The following is a 19,444-nucleotide window of genomic DNA, read 5'->3' as shown; positions in this document are numbered from 1 at the left end:
AACCTAGCATACGCAATGCTATAAATTGAAAAGGCATACACAATGCATAATGGACTTACACCAACATGAGTGGACCTCAGCCACACTCACATCAGTAGCCATTAGATGAAAATGAGACGACCGAAATGCGTGCACACATGCACGCATACCGAGGACCGAACCTAAGGCATCAAATGCCACTCTACCAAAGCATGGCAAGGGATGAAAGATGGCCTATGAATATGTAATTTCCAGCACTAAAACATGATGCTAAATGGTCTCGAAACATGGAAATATGGCACCCGATGCATGGAATAAGCCGCGAAACTCAAAACTAGGCACATGTATTGAACCACAAGTATACAAAGCAAGCATTATTTGATCATGAAGTCAAAAGACAGAGCCAAGGCAGTCCCAAAACATGCACATTTCTAGTTTAGAGCATGGCCAAAAGATGCTAACATGATGGACTAAAATAGCATGCAACATTGGCTAGTAAGCATGGTTTACATGGCATGTATACGAAGCAAATGAGAACTCATCAAACCAGCCAAAAATTGTGAATAAAACATGCCCAAATATGCCCAAATAATCACTAAAATGCAGCCAATGCATGTAAAAATGAGGGGCTTCTTTAGAGGGCCTTGCAAGGGGTTGTTAAGCACATACAAGATAGACACTTAGCATGGCAAAACCAACTCTGGAAATCAAATATGACAGCCCTAAAACTCACCAAATTGGCTCTAAATTGGGTCTAGGAAACATGCAAAGAAAGGCTCCTTTGAAAGGCCTTGGATGGAATTACTCTACACATGCATTGTAGACATAAAATATGGCCAAAAGGGCCTTGTACATAGTCAAGGCAGACCCCAAGACTCGCCGAATGAGGCCTGAAACATGACTTCGATGCATGCAAAATGGGGTCCCTTTGGAAGGCCCAAAAGACCACCAAACAAGACAAGGAGAGAGGGCGTCACCCCCCTCTAATTTTGGCCCTCAAAAATACATCTAAGCCACTAAAAATCCACTGGATTTTAGTGGCTAAGAGGCCAAACCATGGTCAATGCAAGTGCTCTAATGCATAGCCTTAATCATGAAGAGATGAAGCATGCATAGGGGGAAGATGACCCCAAACAGAAATGGGACCTTAACCAAACTTGAAGAGGATGTCAAAACAAGACTTTTTCCAGTTTATATAAAATCTCGAAAATGCTCACAAGTAAGGCTAAAATATGATGCAAAAATAGCCCTAAAAGAGAGATTGAACAAACAAGGAAGTAAATGACTTCAAACAGTAAAGTACCCTTAAAAAAAAGTTGAAGAGGGGCTCAAAATAAGTCACTTTACAGTTTATGACAAAGTCCAAAAATGCTTTCAAGTATGGAAAAAATAAGGAGCAAAATGAAGACCAAAAGAGGGAAAGAGTATGTTACTCTTGTAGCCAAGAACTCCAGCAGCAAAAGGGGTCCAAACTCTGAGCTAAAACCAGATTTTGGAGCTCAAAATGATCCTCAAAGAACCTCAGCCCAATGGTAGTTGAGTTTGATCAAGGGTGCTTAGGCAAATAAGAGGTATATCTCCAAGTGTAGCTCTTGCTATGCACACCAAGGCAAGAGAATGAGAGAGAGGCTGAGATTTGGCTCTGGAAGTTGTAGAGAGAGAGAGACTTTTTTTAGAGTGAGAAGCTCCAATGCTTCTCCAAGAAGTTCTCCTTTGAAAAAAGGGAGATATATTATCATATATGGCCAACCTCAGAGTTGGCTCGAAAATATCTCATTTAAGGACAGCTGGAGGTTGTAGAAGACAGCTGGAGGGAAAATATCTATCAATTCTGAGCTTTCTGGGCATAAGTGGTAGGCCGGCCACCTTTCCTGGTCGGCCTGCTACTTTTCCTGGTCGGCCGACCACTTTTTCAGGAGAGGGTGGTCAGCCAGCCACCTTTTCTGGTCGGCCTGCTACTTTAGGAAAATTCTGCTTTCTAGGTCCAACTCCAAATAGCCATAACTCCTCCTTCTGAACCCCTTTTTAGGTCATTCTTGTGTCCACATTGAAGCCCTGGAAGTTCTCTTTCCAATAGAGTCAACCTTGTATCAAAATTCCTCCTGTGAAAAAAGTTATGCCTGTTTTGGTGAAGCCGCGCAGATTCGGTTCAACCGGATTCATGCCAAACTTTCTTTAGACCACCTAAGTGGTCGGCCATCTGATTTTCTGGTCAGCCATGTGGCCACATTGAAGCCCCAGAAGTTATCTTTCCAATGGCACCAACCTTGCATCAAAATGTCTCCTGTGCAAAAAGTTATGCCTGTTTTGGTGAAGCCACGCAGATTCGGTCCAACCGGAGTGATGCCCTACTTCAACCAACCATATCTCCTCCGTCCGGACATGGATTTAGGAGATTCTTGAGTGAAAAATGAAGCTCCGGAAGTAATATTTCCAATGGTGGTGGCCTCATAGCTAAAATCCAAGTATGCAAATGAATAGGCCTGATTCAGCGAGGGCTGTTCGACTCTCTCCTACCCGGATTCATGCCGAACTTCTCCCAAACTAGTTTCTTCCCTCTTCTCTTCTTTTCTTCAACTCCAAACCCCTAAGTAAGGTGTTTTTGAAATATTTTTCAAATATTTCATCTCTCTTTCATTCATTTCCACTTTGTCCTTGCTCGGTTTATCGAAAAGCGCAACATTTAACGAAATGCGAGCGTCGGAACATCGTAGGAACTTTATTTTCAAAACGTTTTGAAAGAGAGGGTTTCAAGTCTAAAATCTTTTGATCAAGATTTTTTCGGTCCAAAAAAGGGGTATGAAGTTGAGATTTGACTCTCTCCTTGCCGAAGAAACTAAACCTTTGCCCTGCACATCTTTCTTCATCAAGTAAACCATCAGTCGCGTCCAAGTCTTAAGGGCGGTCAAAAATGGGGTGTCTACAGCACCATAGAATCAATTTCCTCACAAAGAATATCAAGCAACTGGAAAGAGGACATAATGTATGTTGGAATAGATTGTGCAACCGATTTAATCAAGATCTCTCTACCAGCTGCAGATAAGTATTTTTTCTTCCACCCATTCAGCCGTGTCCAAACATGGTCTTTAACATAATTGAATATTCCTCGTTTAGATCGGCCAACCATGTATGCATGCCTAGATATTTTCCAGAGTCCACTAAATTGCCAACCCCCATCGCGGTCCGCAACACTGCCTAAGTATCCACCCCAACACTCTTACTAAAACAAATAGCCGATTTCTCAAGATTGATTTTTTGGCTTAATGCTATCTCATATTTTTCCAAAATATCTTTAACCACCAATAATTCTCGTAGGTTTGCAGCTCCAAAAATCAAGCTATCATTCGCAACAAAAAGATGAGACACACGCGGGCTTCCTTGACACACCGCCACACCAGTGAGCTTACCCTCTCATTCAGCTCGTTTAATTAAAGAAGAAAGACCTTCTGCACACAACACAAACAAATAAGGTGACAACGGGTCCCCTTGCCGCAGCCCCCTTTTTGGAGCAAATTTCTTCGTCACCATTCATAAGGACGAAATATGACACAGAAGAAATACAATGTAAAATTGTATCCACAAATTGTTGGTTGAAACCCATCCGCTCCAATACACCACGCAAGAACCTCCATTCAACTCGATCGTATGCTTTACTCATATCAAGTTTTAAAGCGAAATGTCCATCTTTTCCATGCCGTTTATTCTTCAAAAAATGGAATATCTCAAATGAGGCAAGCACATTATCACTAATAAGCCTCCTGGCCACAAAAGCACTTTGATTGATAGATATGATCTCGGGTAAGATTTTCCTCATCTTATTGGCTAACACCTTGCTCAGAATCTTGTAGACCACGTTACAAAGGCTAACTGGTCGAAATTGAGACATATATTTTGGGTTCTGTACTTTTGGAATTAGCACAATAAATGTATCATTCACAGTCGTCACCTTCTTGCAGTCATTAAGGACACCCAAAATTGCCTGTGTAACTTGTTCATCCACTATCGGCCAGAATCGTTGGTAGAACAGAGCTGGTTTACCATCTAGGCCCGATGCTTTCGTAGGATGCATCTAAAATAAGGCTTGTGACACCTCATCTACTGTGTATGCTCTAGCTAACTCCACATTCATCCCTGGAGAAACAACCGATTGAAAGGTATCCAAAACTGCCCCATTATCTCGCTGTTTCCCCAACAAAAACAACTCCTCAAAATAACTCATTACAATTCTCTCCAAATCATCTGGTGTAGAGCACCATCCACCATCACCATATTCAAGCCCATCAATCCTCTTTTCTTATGCCGCTGTGATGCTTTGGAATGGAAAAAAAGAAGTATTTTTATCGCCATCTTTCAGCCAATTGGCTCTCGTTCGTTGGTGTACGGGGAGGAAATAATTCTCCTCGTATAATCCTGTTGACCAAGTCCACGCTCCTCCGTACGACGTCGCTTTGTCACCTGAAAACACAAACGTGAGCTAGCCGGCGGGTGTGTGCCGGAAACCTCTCTGATGCCTAAGTCAGTAAGCTTGACAAATAGACAAAGTTTTATGCTCTCAGAAAGAATTGTGTTCAATTACCTCCTCTAAGGTGATGTTTATGGGCTTTTATAAGTTTCCCGTGGCACAATCCTAGTAGGACTTGTATTTCTCCATGCAGAGTCCTCCTAGGATTCATTCTCCTAAGGATAATGCTTATCCTTTTACACCCTCCCCCACTGCTTAAACCAAGTGGGATGGTTTCCTCCATAGCCGAACTACCATTCGACCAAAATAAAACTTGGCTATACTGAGCCACCGAGTGGACCGAACTCATTCATAGTTCGGTTCTTTTGTCTTCCCTTTCTTATCTCGGCTTTCCATGTAGAACCCATAGTACGGTTTTAGACCAAACCAACGACTTTCGACCGGTATAACCGCAAGACCGGCACAACTCCAAGTTGCTTTCGGACCGAAGTACCTTTTATAGTCACTGTGCCGAAGTAACTTTGTCCCTCTTATGCCGGAATAGCTTTGCCTCTCCTCGGCCGGAGTAACCCTGCCTCTCCTGGGCCGGAGTAACCTTGCGGCCTTTTCACCAAGTCCTTGGCACTTTGGGCCACGAAGCCTATCACATAGCTCGGCCCAATTTTTACCAAAAATTACCCTCTCAATTGCCCCTTAATTCCATCTGCATAGCATGATTGGGATTACTAGTCCACCAGCCGAGCTGGCGTCGTTTTAAGCTTTTCCAGCCGAGCTAAAAATACTTTAGCCTCTCCAGCCAAGCTAAAAACTCTCAAACTTTTAAGCCGAGCTAATTTTACTCCGGGCTCCGTTTTGTCCGGTCAAAAACGTCTCTTCAATCATAGCGTTTGTAACGCTTCCCATTCCAGTGACACGTGGCAAGCTCTGATAAGCTGTGGCCAACTGTCACGCCGCCCTACAGAAATTTTGTACAGTTCCCGCCTTTTCTCTCTCTCTTATTTCACAAAACACTCTTTTCTTTTTTGAACCATTCACCCATTCTCTTCACCTTCTCTTCTCCCTTGTTTCCTGAGCCCCTGAGTTTTGAGCTTGCTGTGTTCGTGCCTCCATTGCTACCATTGCCTCCATCTCTTAGCTTCTCTCTTACTCGGGTAAGCAAGCCTATCCTTCTTGCTCTTTTGCCTGTTTTATCATCTGTTTTTGTTTTGTATGCTTTTTGCAAACACTTTTCTCCATTTGTTGCTTTGCTTTTGTATTTTCACGAAGAAATAGTAGCAGAGTTCATGTGTGTATGAACTTCTGTAAAAAACTAGCCTTAGATCCAGAATAATGTAGCGACCGATCTAGGGTACTGTTTGTCCAAATAGGCAAATTACTTCAGTCAATAGCCGAACTAGAACTTGTAGAGATGACAGTAGCTTCAAAAAATAACCTTCTGATTCACTTTAGCCGAAATAAGATCACCGAACGAAGTCTGAATACATTGACCTAAGAACCTTAGTCTTCAACCGAGCTAAGCCTTTGGGGCCAAGCCAGCTTTCTTAATTCCTAAACCGAACTCAGAAAGCTACCCTTAGAGGGCTTAACCGAAGTAACTTTATTCACACTACAACCGATTTAGGCCTTGGGGCTAAACCAACTTTCTTAGTTTTTTAGACCGAACTCAGAAAGCTGCCCCTAGACGTTAAACCGGTCTACCGAGCAAACTGCTCAAACCGAGCTACCAAACCTTTTGATGAACCGAGATAGAACCAGTTTTTTGAGGCCGAAGTAGGGCTCTTATACCTTGCTTTTAAATTGTAGCACGGTCCATTGATCAGTGCTTTAACCCCCTCTGTTTTTTACTTTGCAGACTTAGGTTACCCAGGCACTCCTGCGTGCGCTCAACCGAGCTACTGAGCACGATTTTTGCACCGATATAAATTATAAGTAAATTATACATCAGATGGGTAAGTATAGGTATCTAGTTGAGACCCCCGGTGGCATGGCCGAATTTAGGAAGGATTACCAAATTCCTGATGACGTCCATCTGACGTTGGCCAAAAAAGATGTTATTCCTTGGGAAAATGAAGGCTTCGTCCCTTTTACCCTTCAATCCATAATAGAAACCGGACTATGGTTTCCTGTCCAACCGTTGATCTGCGAATTTCTTAGGCAGACTAGATTATGCCCCACCCAACTGTCCACCAATACATACCGCATTATAATGGGGATAGCCGCACTGAACCACCAAAACGGATTAAACCTTGGCCTGACCGAAATATTCCATCAATACTCCATCGGCTCAAAAGATGCTGGGTGGGTCTATTACCTTAGGATTCGCCGCCGCCGAGAGAAGATAGTTAAACACACACCGGACAAAGATCTTAATGACGACGATTTTTTCTGGGTCTCTGGGAACTTTGAGGACTTTCAAGCCCAAATTCCTGGCCGACCTATAAATTGGAAAAAGGGAGAGCCCGGTAATTTGACTTCGGCCTTCTTCCTTGTATTTTATTTCGGTTTTTTTTTTAGTCTATTAACCGAACTAACAGTTCTTGTTTCGCAGATTTCGCCCACCTCCATTCCTTGTACAGCCATCCCAACCTTGCGATCTTGCGAGCCGCACTACGGTGTAAAGAAAGGAGCTGGGCTAAGCTTCTAAACTTTGAGCCGACCTACCGGTACAGCGGTCGCCGAAAAGCAAGAGTAACTGACTTTCTTCTTGAAGAAGCCCCAGAGCCGGACCCAAACTTACCGCAAATAAGATTAATTCCTTTAACTGCTGAAGAGGAAATGGCCAAGAAGAGCAGACTAAGGGCGCTTCTGACCGAAACAAGCAGGCCCGAAGTACCGTCACCCAGCCAAACGCAGCCTGCCGTTGTGGCCCTCCCCTCTCAACAACCGTCTTCATTGCGCCGAACCAAGCGCGCCCGAACCAGCGAGTCTGAACCAAGTTTGGTTGATGAAGATGAGACTGTTATTCCACCAATCTTGCCACCGAGCCCCCAACCGAAACCCACCGACCGAACTACCACCAGTTGGGTACCAAAATTGACTTTTAAAAACCGAGATGTCGTGGATGCTGATTCGGTTGTCGCCGAAAAAGATCACGAGTTGGCCTTTAGTCTGGCCAAGAGTGTGTGCCTCCCCAAGGATATGGAGCACCACAAAAAGCAGCTAAACACCGAATTAAAGTCCATTCGGTCTGCAACGATGTCCATGATCTTGGTATGCCGTTCTGTCCATTTCTCTGTCTAATTTTGTGAACTTTTATTTCGGCTCATGGTGAGTCCTCGTTTTTTGCCAGGCAATTCAAAAAAACTACAATACTCACAAGAAGGTGCTGGAACTCAGAAAGACGGCAAGGGATACTGTTGCAGAAGCCGAAGTGAAGTCAGCCGAAGTAGAAGAAATCAAGAAGCAAATGGCCGAGCTTCAGGCTGAGAATAGCAGGCTGACCGGACTAGTTAGTTCGGCTGAGGCAGAAAGGCAGAAGACTGCCATAGCTCTTAAGGACAAATACCTGCGCGAGCTGGTGAAGCTCGAAAGAAAGAAAGATGCCGAAATAAAGGAGAAGGCAAAGGAAGCTGACAAACAAGGCTTCAAGAGGGCAGAGGATGCTTATGCCCAACAATGCAATGCTGCCAAGGAGCTGTTCTTTAAGTGCGGCTGGAGGGGAGCCGTTGAGAAGCTCGGTCATGATCCACAGACCGAGGTTTTCAACCCTCCAACCTACTTTATACCGAACTCCCTGATGGAATACGCCAATGCCATGCAACAGCAGTTTCTTGAGGGCTCAGACGATGAAGACTCCGATGAAGACTCTGCCCCTGAGGATACTCCGGTTGTGACTGCAGATCAAGTAGTTCGGTCGGAGCCCATGGTGGAAGATTTAACTATTGATCAACCAAGTGAAACCGTGGCTCCGGCCGAAAGCATTCTTTCTACTGAAAACGTCCTTGCGCCTAAAACCGGTCTTCAGGTCGACGCCGATGCTGCCTTCGACGCCGAAATCGAAGATCTTTTTTATTGATTTTTTCCTTGTTGTTCTTTGCCGTTGTAACCGAACTATGAATCTTCTTTGTAATAGTTTCAATGAATGAAAAAATTTGCTTCAACTCTTATTCCGGTTGTGATATGTATGCCTGTACTTTGTAATGTCTTCTATTACTCCAGCTGTTATTTCGGTTTTGGCTGGTTAAAATATGCTTACTAGCCAACCACTCCTTAGCCGATATAATCACTTCGGCTGAGGAGTACAAAGTGTTTAATCTAGCCAATCCAGCTTCAGTCATACCCTTACTTTGGCTGGAGAGTAACAAGAGTTGGTTTATTCCAGCCAACCACTCTTCAGCCATGCACTTACTTCGGCTGAAGAGTAACAAGTGTTGGTTTATTCCAGCCAACCACTCTTCAGCCTTGCACTTACTTCGGCTGAAGAGTAACAAGAGTTGGTTTATTCTAGCCAACCACTCTTCAGCCTTGCACTTACTTCGGCTGAAGAGTAACAAGAGTTGGTTTATTCCAGCCAACCACTCTTCAGCCTTGCACTTACTTCGGCTGAAGAGTAACAAGAGTTGGTTTATTCCAGCCAACCACTCTTCAGCCATGCACTTACTTCGGCTGAAGAGTAACAAGTGTTGGTTTATTCCAGCCAACCACTCTTCAGCCATGCACTTACTTCGGCTGAAGAGTAACAAGTGTTGGTTTATTCCAGCCAACCACTCTTCAGCCATGCACTTACTTCGGTTGAAGAGTAACAAGAGTTGGTTTATTCCAGCCAACCACTCTTCAGCCATGCACTTACTTCGGCTGAAGAGTAACAAGTGTTGGTTTATTCCAGCCAACCTCTAAGTTAGTTTTTCCAGCTAACTTAGAATAAAAATGCTTGCACTATACCTAATGTTAAGGCTAACTTTTATAAAGAACATCTTGTGCTGAAAAGAATTGCTTGTTTTATTGAAGGAAGAAAAAATTACATATGTTTGAAAAAGAAAAGCTAAAAGTAAAATAACTTGGGATTGGCCGTATTCCATGGCCTAGGGATTGCCTTGCCATCCTTGTCTTCTAGGTGGTATGCCCCTTTGCCTGCTAACCCAACCACCTTATAAGGACCTTCCCAATTTGGGCCTAACTTGCCGTCTCCTGGGATCAAGGTGTTTCCCATTACTTTGCGTAGTACCCAATCCCCAATCTTGAATTGTCTTGGATGAACCTTTTTGCTGTATTTTCGGATTAACTCTCGTTGGTATGAGGCGATGTGGACTAGTGCTCTTTCTCTTCTTTCTTCTGCAAGGTCGAGTTCTAAGGCTATGGCTTCTCCATTTAAGTTTGGGTCAAAATTTTCGCTTCGAATTGTGGGGAGGCCAACTTCTAGTGGGATCACTGCTTCCATTCCATAAGCTAAGGAGAATGGTGTTTCTCCAGTTGATCGCCGGGGCGTGGTGCGGTAAGCCCATAAGATGTGAGGAAGTTCATCTGCCCACTTGCCTTTTGCTTTCTCTAGCCTTTTCTTTAGTCCATCCAAGACGACTTTATTTGATGCTTCAGCTTGCCCATTTGCTTGAGGATATGCCGGTGTGGAATTGTAGAACTCTATCTTGTACTCTTCACAAAAGCTTCTGAAGATTCTGCCATCGAACTGAGTACCATTGTCTGAGATTAGTGCTTTTGGTATGCCAAACCGAGTGATGATATTCTGCCAAACAAACTTCTTCACGTCTTTCTCTTTGATTGATGCCAACGCTTCTGCTTCCACCCACTTTGTGAAGTAGTCTGTTGCTGCGAGAAAGAACTTCCTGCCGCCGGGCGCTATTGGAAGTGGACCTACTATGTCCAAGCCCCACATTGCGAAAGGCCATGGGCTAGTTAATGGTAGGAGTTCTCTTGCTGGTTGATGTATTTGGTGCGCGAATTTTTGGCATTTCTCACACCTCTTCACATATTTTTCTGAATCTGCTTGCATATAGGGCCACCAATATCCTTGCGAAATAGCCCTGTAAGCGAGCGACCTTCCCCCTTGATGACTTCTACACACCCCTTCGTGTATTTCGAACAAGAATGCTTCTACTTTGCTGGGATGAACGCACTTGAGGTAAGGCCCAGAGAATGACTTCTTGTATAATGCTGAGGATGGAGATAGCCAAAATCACTGCGACTTTGCCCTTATTTTGTTGGCTTCTTTTTTCTCTTCTGGTAGGATGCCGTCTTTCAGGAACAGGATGATGGGATCCATCCATGAAGGGCCTAATTCTGTGCAACATACTTCTTCTGCTTCGGGGTCTTCTATGCTTGGTCTTGGTAAGAAGTCGATGAGTAATGGATGAGGGATTGATGTATCTGCCATTGAGGCCAGGCCTGCCAGTTTGTCCGCTCGGCAGTTTTCCTCCCTGCCAATTTGTTCTATCCTTACCACATCAAACTTCTTGATCTCTGTTCTGACTAACTCTTGGTACTTGGCCATTCTGTCGTCCTTTGCTTCATATTCGCCAGAAATTTGGTTTACCACCAGCAGAGAGTCACTGTATACCATTAGTTCGGTTGCTTTCATGAAGTGTGCTGACTTGAGTCCTGCGAGAAGCGCCTCATACTCCGCTTCATTGTTGGATGCTGGGAAGCCAAGGTTGATTGCTTGCTCTATAACCAGGCCGTCTGGAGAGATGAGGACTATGCCAAGCCCTGCACCATGTCGGTTGGATGCTCCATCCACAAAGAGCTTCCACATCTCTCCAACGAATAGTTTCCAGCAAGTGGAAGGATCAGATGATGTCGTGAGGTCAAGAATGGTGTTTTCTTCAAGGTCCATGTTGGCTGTCTGTCCTTCGTCCTCTGTTTGAACTGTTGGTGAGCCTTTGTTTGTCTCTTCCTTGGTGCTTGATTGACTACCTTCCACTAGGGGTTGTGCTATTCCGGCGTCAACTTCCGTCCCTAGTTCGGTTGTGTCAGTTAGGTCGACTGGGCAGATATGATGACTTCCAGGAGTAAACTCTGCGACGAAGTCTGCCAAAGATTGGGCTTTTTTCGCCCACTAAAGTTCGCCCTTTCAAACAGAGCTTTTAGTGGAAAGGCTGTGAGGACGACTATGGTGTGGGCGTGAAAGTAGTGCGCCAATTTTCTGGATGCCATCATTAATGCTAATGCTAGTTTCTCCAAGGGCAAGTACCTTGTTTCGGCTCCCAACAATGTCTTGCTGACATAAAAGATGGGCAAGTGTTGTATTCCTTCTGCACGAACCAACACTGCGCTGACTGCGTGCTGAGAGACTGCCAGGTACAAAAAGAGTTCTTCACCAGGTACCGGAGTAACAAGTAGTGGTGGGGAAGACATGTACTCCTTCAAGCTTTCCAGAGCTCGGTCGCATTCTTCATCCCACTCAAACTTGGCCTTTAAGGCTTGGAAGAATGGTCGTAGTCTGTCTGATGACCTGCTTATAAACCGGTTGAGTGCAGCCGCCATACCAGTGAGATGCTGCACTTCTTTGACTGAGTTTGGTCTCTCCAACTCCTGGATTGCTTTAATCTGAGAGGGATCTGCTTCTATACCTCGGTTGGTCACCAAGAAGCCCAAGAATTTGCCAGATCCAACTCCGAATGCGCATTTGGACGCATTGAGGCGCAACTTGTGTTTCTTCAGGATCTGGAACATCTCGCCTAGATCTTTAAGATGGTCATTCTCATCCTTGCTTTTGACCACCATGTCGTCGATGTAAGCCTCCATTGTTTTTCCTAACAATGGTTCAAACATCTTGGTGACCATCCGTTGGAATGTTGCCCCTGCGTTCTTTAGGCCAAAGGGCATGACCTTGTAGCAATATAACCCCCTTGGTGTTGTGAAGGATGTGACCTCCTGGTCTGGTTCATGCATGGCGATCTGGTGGTAGCCTCTGTATGCATCCAGAAAGCTAAGTCGGTTATGCCCTGCCGTTAGGTCCACCAGTTGATCTATCCTTGGTAGAGGAAAGCTATCTTTTGGGCATGCCTTGTTGACTGTTTTGTAGTCGACGCAGACACGCCATTTACCATTCTTTTTTGGCACTACGACTGTGTTGGAGATCCATCTTGGGTAGTGCACTTCCCTTATTGCTCCTGCCTCCAGCAGGTTGCCTACCTCTTCTGCCACTATTTCAGCGTGGTGGAGTGCCGATCTGCGTGTGCGTTGAATGACAGGTCTGGCGGATGGGTGGACATTGAGTTGGTGACTGATGAAGTTTGGATCAATGCCTGGCATGTCGTAAGGTGTCCAGGCAAACACTTCGATATTAGAGGTCAAGAATTCCAAGACCTCTAATCTCTCAGTGCTGGACAACGATGAGCCAAGCAAGAAGAACTTATCCGGGTTCTTCTCATCTATTTTTACCTCCACCAAGTCCTCCACCGCTTTCTGATCAGCCTCTTTGCCGACGTCCGCGAATAGTTCATTACTCTCTGGTTCTTCCACCGAATGAACGTATCCTTTGGCAGCTCGGCTTCCATTCGCTGTGGCAAAGCATTGTTTTGACATGATCTGATCGCCACAGACTTCTTCAATTATGCCGGTGTCATTGGGGAACCGCATTACCTGATGGTATGATGACGCTACCGAACGCATGGCATGCAGCCATGTTCTGCCCAAGATGATGTTGTATGTGGAGGGGACCTTCAATACCCAGAACTCCACTTGTTTTGTTACACTCCCTGCTCTGACTGGAAGAATTATTTTGCCGACAGGCCACTCTGGCATGGAGTTGAATCCAATCAGGGGAGAAACTGCAGGCGCCAAGTCTTTGTCTTGCAGTTTCAGTTGTTTAAATGTGTTGTAGTACATGATCTCACATGAACTACCCTGGTCAATCAGAATCCGCTTGATGTCAAAATCTTTGACTCGGAGAGTGACAACCAGAGCATCATTGTGAGGACAGTATATTCGATCCAGGTCCTTATCTGAAAAAGACATGACATTTGTTGCCTCTGTTTTCCCCTTCTTGATGGCAGGTTGGGCACTTAATACTTCCCTAAAGTGCTCAGCCTTCTTAATTGAACCTCTGAGCTCGCATACGCGCTCAGGTTCAAAAACTCCATGAATTACATTGATAATGCCTTGAGGTGGTGCATCGATTGGCATTCTGTTGGGATGGTCATTATGATCTTGGGGGGCCGGTTGTGCTCCTCCTTCAATGTATTTGTCCAAGTGGCCTGCTGCCACCAATTCTTCCAAGTGCTGTCTCAGTGGCGTGCAATTCTCAGTTCGGTGCCCCTTTTCTTTGTGGAAGGTGCACCGTGATCTGTCGTCGTAATTTTTCTGAGCTTCCCCTAGCTTGGCCGGCCACTTGACAAAAGGCTCATCTTTTATTTCTCTCAGAATCCGATATATTGGTTTTTTGAACACCGTTGTTATGGCAGTGCGGATTCTCAACCATCTTTTGTCTGGGTCTTCTCCGTTATCTCGTCTGCCAAGCCCGTTTCTATTTTGCCGATCTACTGCATTGACCTTTGCTGAGGTCTTCTTTTCTGGTACTGTGGTTGTACTAGATTTTGCTTTTGCACGTGCGCCATCCTCTTCTACCCTGATGTGCTGATGCACTCTTTCCATCAGGGCCTCCATGGTGAGGGGTGGCGTCATGGTAATCAAATCCCTTAGTCTGTTCCCTACTGGTAGGCCTCTTTTATATTGCGCAATGGCTAGATTGGTGGGGCAGTCTCCAATCTGGTTGAATGTCTCCCAGTAGCGACTGTTGTAAGATCTGAGGGTCTCTTTTTCTCCCATGTCGATGGAAAGTAACTGGTCTATCTCCACCGGTGTTTTAGTATTTGTCCGAAACCTCGTTACGAACGCTTCTGCCAATTGGGCCCAGGAGGCTATGCTGCCCTCTGGGAGCTTTTCGAACCAAGTCAAGCCTAGGTCGCCAAGACTTGACGGGAAGAGTATGCACATTAAGGCCTCGTTTCGCCTGTACACAGCCATGACTTGGCGAAAGTGGCTCAGGTGTGAATACGGGTCCGTCTTCCCTTCATATGTATTGAATTTCGGCTGAAGGAAGCCTGATGGTAGGGGCGCGTTTTCGATTGCTGGGACAAACGGCGAAGTCTGTAGTCTTGTCAATGCCTTGTCCGTTGGTTCGTAGGCCGGTCGCGGTATTGGCATTCCAACCTCGACGCTTCCATGCGTCCGAGGAGCCAACCGTTGTAAGGCCGAAACTCGGTGTGGATCCCTTGCCCTGGCATCCTCCTTGCATCGTGCTTTTTCTTCGAGCACGGTTCGTAAGTCGGATGACCTGGGCAGCTCTGTTTGTCTAGATCTGGTTTGGTGTGAATGTGAAGGCCAATACGTGCTTCCTTCAGTGTATGATCTTTCGGATCTCGTCCTCTCAGACCTGGAGTGACGAGTTCTGGAAGATAAGGAATGAGTGTCGCCTGTCCTGAGGCTTCTGCTCCTTCCTTGGGAGGGTGTAGTATTCCTACTATGATTCTCTGAGTGGCGAGGGGGCGTCTTGTGCTTGCGCCCCTCTCCTGTCGCCACATCTTTAGTCTTCATCTGGCGTTTCAAAGCCTCCATGTCCGCCGCCATCTTTCGAATTAGTTCATCTTGTTCCTTCACGGGATCTTCCAGGGCTTGAGGATCAATCCTCCTCCTTTGCCTGTCAGGACTTTGAGAGCGACGAGGGCTGCTATTCCGCCTTCCCCTGCCACTCCTCCTGGAATTATGTTGTTGGGGCTCTAGATCTGCCATAGGAGGGACAGAGGGTAATCCTTCTCGCCTTGCGCCTCCGTCTGGAGTTAGCCCGTCGACGGCGGACTGCGGTAGTTCTTCAATGTGTGCCATTGATTTGAAAAAAAGGAGAAGCTTAGTCAAGAGGTTTTTGTTCTTGTCTGTTCTTCCCACAGACAGCGCCAATTGTACGGGGAGGAAATAATTCTCCTCGTATAATCCTGTTGACCAAGTCCACGCTCCTCCGTACGGCGTCGCTTTGTCACCTGAAAACACAAACGTGAGCTAGCCGGCGGGTGTGTGCCGGAAACCTCTCCGATGCCTAAGTCAGTAAGCTTGACAAATAGACAAAGTTTTATGCTCTCAGAAAGAATTGTGTTCAATTACCTCCTCCAAGGTGATGTTTATGGGCTTTTATAAGTTTCCCGTGGCACAATCCTAGTAGGACTTGTATTTCTCCATGCAGAGTCCTCCTAAGATTCATTCTCCTAAGGATAATGCTTATCCTTTTACACCCTCCCCCACTGCTTAAACCAAGTGGGATGGTTTCCTCCATGGCCGAACTACCATTCGACCGAAATAAAACTTGGCTATACTGAGCCACCGAGTGGACCGAACTCATTCATAGTTCGGTTCTTTTGTCTTCCCTTTCTTATCTCGGCTTTCCATGTAGAACCCATAGTACGGTTTTAGACCGAACCAACGACTTTCGACCGGTATAACCCCAAGACCAGCACATCTCCAAGTTGCTTTCGGACCGAAGTACCTTTTATAGTCACTGTGCCGAAGTAACTTTGTCCCTCTTATGCCGGAATAGCTTTGCCTCTCCTCGGCCGGAGTAACCCTGTCTCTCCTGGGCCAGAGTAACCTTGCGGCCTTTTCACCAAGTCCTTGGCACTTTGGGCCACGAAGCCTATCACATAGCTCGGCCCAATTTTTACCAAAAATTACCCTCTCAGTTGGCATCACAAAGTCTCCTCTCTCTCAAGGAGTTTATCAATCTCGCGACATAATTGCATACGTACTCCGTAGTCATCACTAGAGAGCATGGTTTGGCCCTCCAAATGTCGCACCTCATTTAGGTTAGAACGAAGTAATTGTTGAACATGACCAAAAATGGTTCTACCCCACTGGGATAAGCAAGAGCCCATTTTCTCTACAGTGTGCCATAATCTATCCATACTACCCTTTTGATCACGGGCCCAATTAGCTTTGACCACTTCCTCACATTTACCATCATGGAGCCACATCACTTTAAAGCAGTAAATACGTGGTCTCCACCGTTGACCACTTTGGCATTGTTTCAGCTCCAACAAATCAACCAAAATAGGCATGTGATCCGACATCGTACATGTGAGATGGACCACACTAGCCTTCGAAAAAATGCCTAACCAAGCGGCTTTAGCCACACCACGATCTAACCGTTCACGTTCCAACCCAGATGGTCGATTATTACACCAAGTAAATCGAGGCCCCGAAAATCCCAAGTCAGCTAACGAACAATCCGAAAGAACTTGTTGGAAGGCTTCAAGCTAGACTCTACTTCGGTCGCACAAACCCAATTTCTCCGAAAGCAACAAAATTTCATTGAAGTCTCCCACAACCATCTAAGATAGATCATATAAACCTGCCAAACGACGAAGCAACTCCCACGAGTCCCGTCTTTTTGCTACTTTCGGATGGCCATAGAACCCGGTAAATTGTCATCGCCCATTCCCCACAGCCGACTCCACAACAACATCTACATACCCACGTGAATAGCTACGAACAGACACCGTCACTCCAGTCCTCCATAACAGTGCTAACCCCCCAGACAAGCTAATCCTATCCACAAACAAACCCTTAACCAAACCAAGTTTACAGCGAAGCCACTCCATCTTGATCGATACACGCTTTGTTTCCATAAGAAAAACTACATCAAGCGCTTGTTTTTTCAGCAAAAGCTGAAGATTTCGAACTGTGCACAGGTTCCCAAGCCCACGACAATTCCAACTGAGGCATTTCATTGTGATCGGCGGGGTTGCCCAATAGCCTCTACCGCTAGTTGGAGAGGTGAAACATGATTAATTACACCCTCAGAAATCTTAACCCTTTTATTTTCGTCTAAAGAAACAGAGGACTCATCACGGAGCCCCTGCCCCCGCTTGCCAACAGACTTCTTCATACTGCCAGCAGTTAGCTTCCTCTGCTCCACCGGTTGTGCGAAATTTCGAGCCAACTTCTTCCACTTTTCCCCACCTTTATTGGGCCAATAGAAAGTGTAACCATATTAAGCATAGGGCTCACGGAAAAGTCCATCCCTTGACTTAAGAACCCACCAATCTTGGGCCCACCGTGACCCCCCAAGCCCAAAGTCGTCTGCCCATGAATCCTTTCCACCGACCTCCCATTAGCCCCCACCTCCATATCCTGCCTCCCATTAGGCCCATCAAGAGCATGGTCCAGCCCAACCTAGCCTTCCTTGATTTGAATATCTGACCCTGGCGCCAAAGAGAGATCTCCTCCCCTATACCCACAATTGAGCCCACCAAATCCGCCCTGTTACATGCAATCCCGGTGTTTGGGAGATCAAAGTTATCCTTACTTGATTTGTACTTACCCAAAGATTCCTTCTCCGTTCTCTGTTCTCCGTTTTTCTGCCGTCGCTGAAACAAAACAATGATTAGAACCATCCCCTTGACCACCCTATGGCACATCTAAATCCTCCGGCCTCACTTTTGAGTTTCCCTCAGATCCCACCTCCCTCCCCTGGGTATATTGGTGGTCCCTTTGATACCGTCCCCTTGTTGGCTCAGCCCGGAGCCAGGTCCCATACTGCAACCTTGCCCCCTCCCCATCACTGTCACCCAAAATCTTATTCTCACAATCACGAACACTATGGCCAAGCAGACCACAATGAAAACAGAAGTTTGGGAGCTTCTCATACGTGAGCGTAATCCACACCAACTCCCGCCCACTTAATGCCAATTTCAGACCACGCTGAAGTGGTTTGTCAATATTGATCTCAACCCGAATATGTAGAGTCCGTCCCCAAGCAAAACCACAATCTCCATATTCCATGTCAACAAACCTCCCAAGTTTATTACCCAGCAAAACCCCCACAGCCCGTGTCATACTAATAAGAGGGAGATTTGATGCATGGACCCAGAACTCCATAGTGGAGAAGGTGATCTCCAACGGCTGTAAGTCCTCATCAAACTCTCTCAACATCACCAACTGTTTGTCAAAATTCCAAGGGCTATTTAGCATCACCCTTTTCTTATCAACAATATGGCCAAATTGGATCAAAAACAAGTTATCACCCAATGTCTTGAACACGACCCCTTTTGAGGCTCTCCAAACCACAGTCAAAGTAGACTGCAAAGCCTCTAAATTGAATGGCCACGTAGTGAGAAGTTTACCCACCAGACAAAGCCCCGCCTTCGCCTCCATAGATTGAATATGAACCTCATCCACCACCACCTCTGCTTCCTCCTCATCTGTCAAGATGTGCCACCTTGCCAGATCATTAAGAGAATCCGCCATTAGCACTCACTAGAGATTCCGGCCTACAATCGAAACCAGAGAAACACCACCTACGCCAGGAAAGCTATCCTTGTATGTGACAAGAGAGGACTCCTACGAGAGGAGAGATAATTGCTAAGATACCTATCAACCATCTTAGTTTAAACATGGAAAACAAGATATATACCGTTTGAAGTATCCATGGAGTTTTCACAATGATAAATCAACTATGTCATGTCAAAAAAAAAAAAAAAAAGTGAGACCAAAATGAAAGAAAAATGAATTGAGATTTACTAGTTCAATGGGAGACTTCTGTTTGTGCTTCTTAATAGGGCTCCCATTTTTAAAAGAAGCTTATTTTGTTTTCGACAGAGATCCACCTTCTTGATTCCCTATTTGGAACTAGAGTTGCTTTCCCATAAACCTTCTGATGCACTTCAGGGCTAAAATATATCTACTTCAAAGGATAGAGGCAACAATAATTAAACCAGTAATAAAAAACAAATTACAAAAGCGATGGTACTTACTCTAAAGGACTAAAAAGAAAGCTAGGCATTACTTGATCTTTGCAAAGGCAAACAGTTTGAAGGGTGTGCTACCATTAACTCAAAGGCAAACGGCTAGAAGGGTATACTATCATTAACTCGAAGGCAAACAGCTTGAAGGTTATACTATCATTAACTCAAAGGCTATATTCTATATATAATTCCACTTGCACAACATTGTTTCAAATTTACTCTCAACGAAAGAGAACAATGTAGTCTAGCAAATAGCAAATTGCCTTTGAACTTGTAAAATGTAATCTAGCAACTAGCAAATAGCAAATTAAAAAAG

General features: G+C 45.3%; 1 protein-coding gene across 1 annotated transcript; it reads right to left on the bottom strand.

Annotated features, from left to right (window-relative positions):
• Positions 1-17,791: 17,791 nt before the first annotated feature.
• LOC145799407 (uncharacterized) lies at positions 17,792-18,631 on the bottom strand. The gene has a single exon (XM_082888983.1). It carries the CDS (start codon positions 18,629-18,631, stop codon positions 17,792-17,794), a length of 840 nt encoding a protein of 279 aa, XP_082745109.1.
• Positions 18,632-19,444: the final 813 nt, after the last annotated feature.

The sequence above is a fragment of the Camellia sinensis genome, chromosome 9 (genome assembly GCF_055761805.1).
Source record: "Camellia sinensis isolate YWXY chromosome 9, ASM5576180v1, whole genome shotgun sequence".
Taxonomy (NCBI): domain Eukaryota; kingdom Viridiplantae; phylum Streptophyta; class Magnoliopsida; order Ericales; family Theaceae; genus Camellia; species Camellia sinensis.
This window is presented reverse-complemented; position numbering and strand designations above follow the sequence as displayed.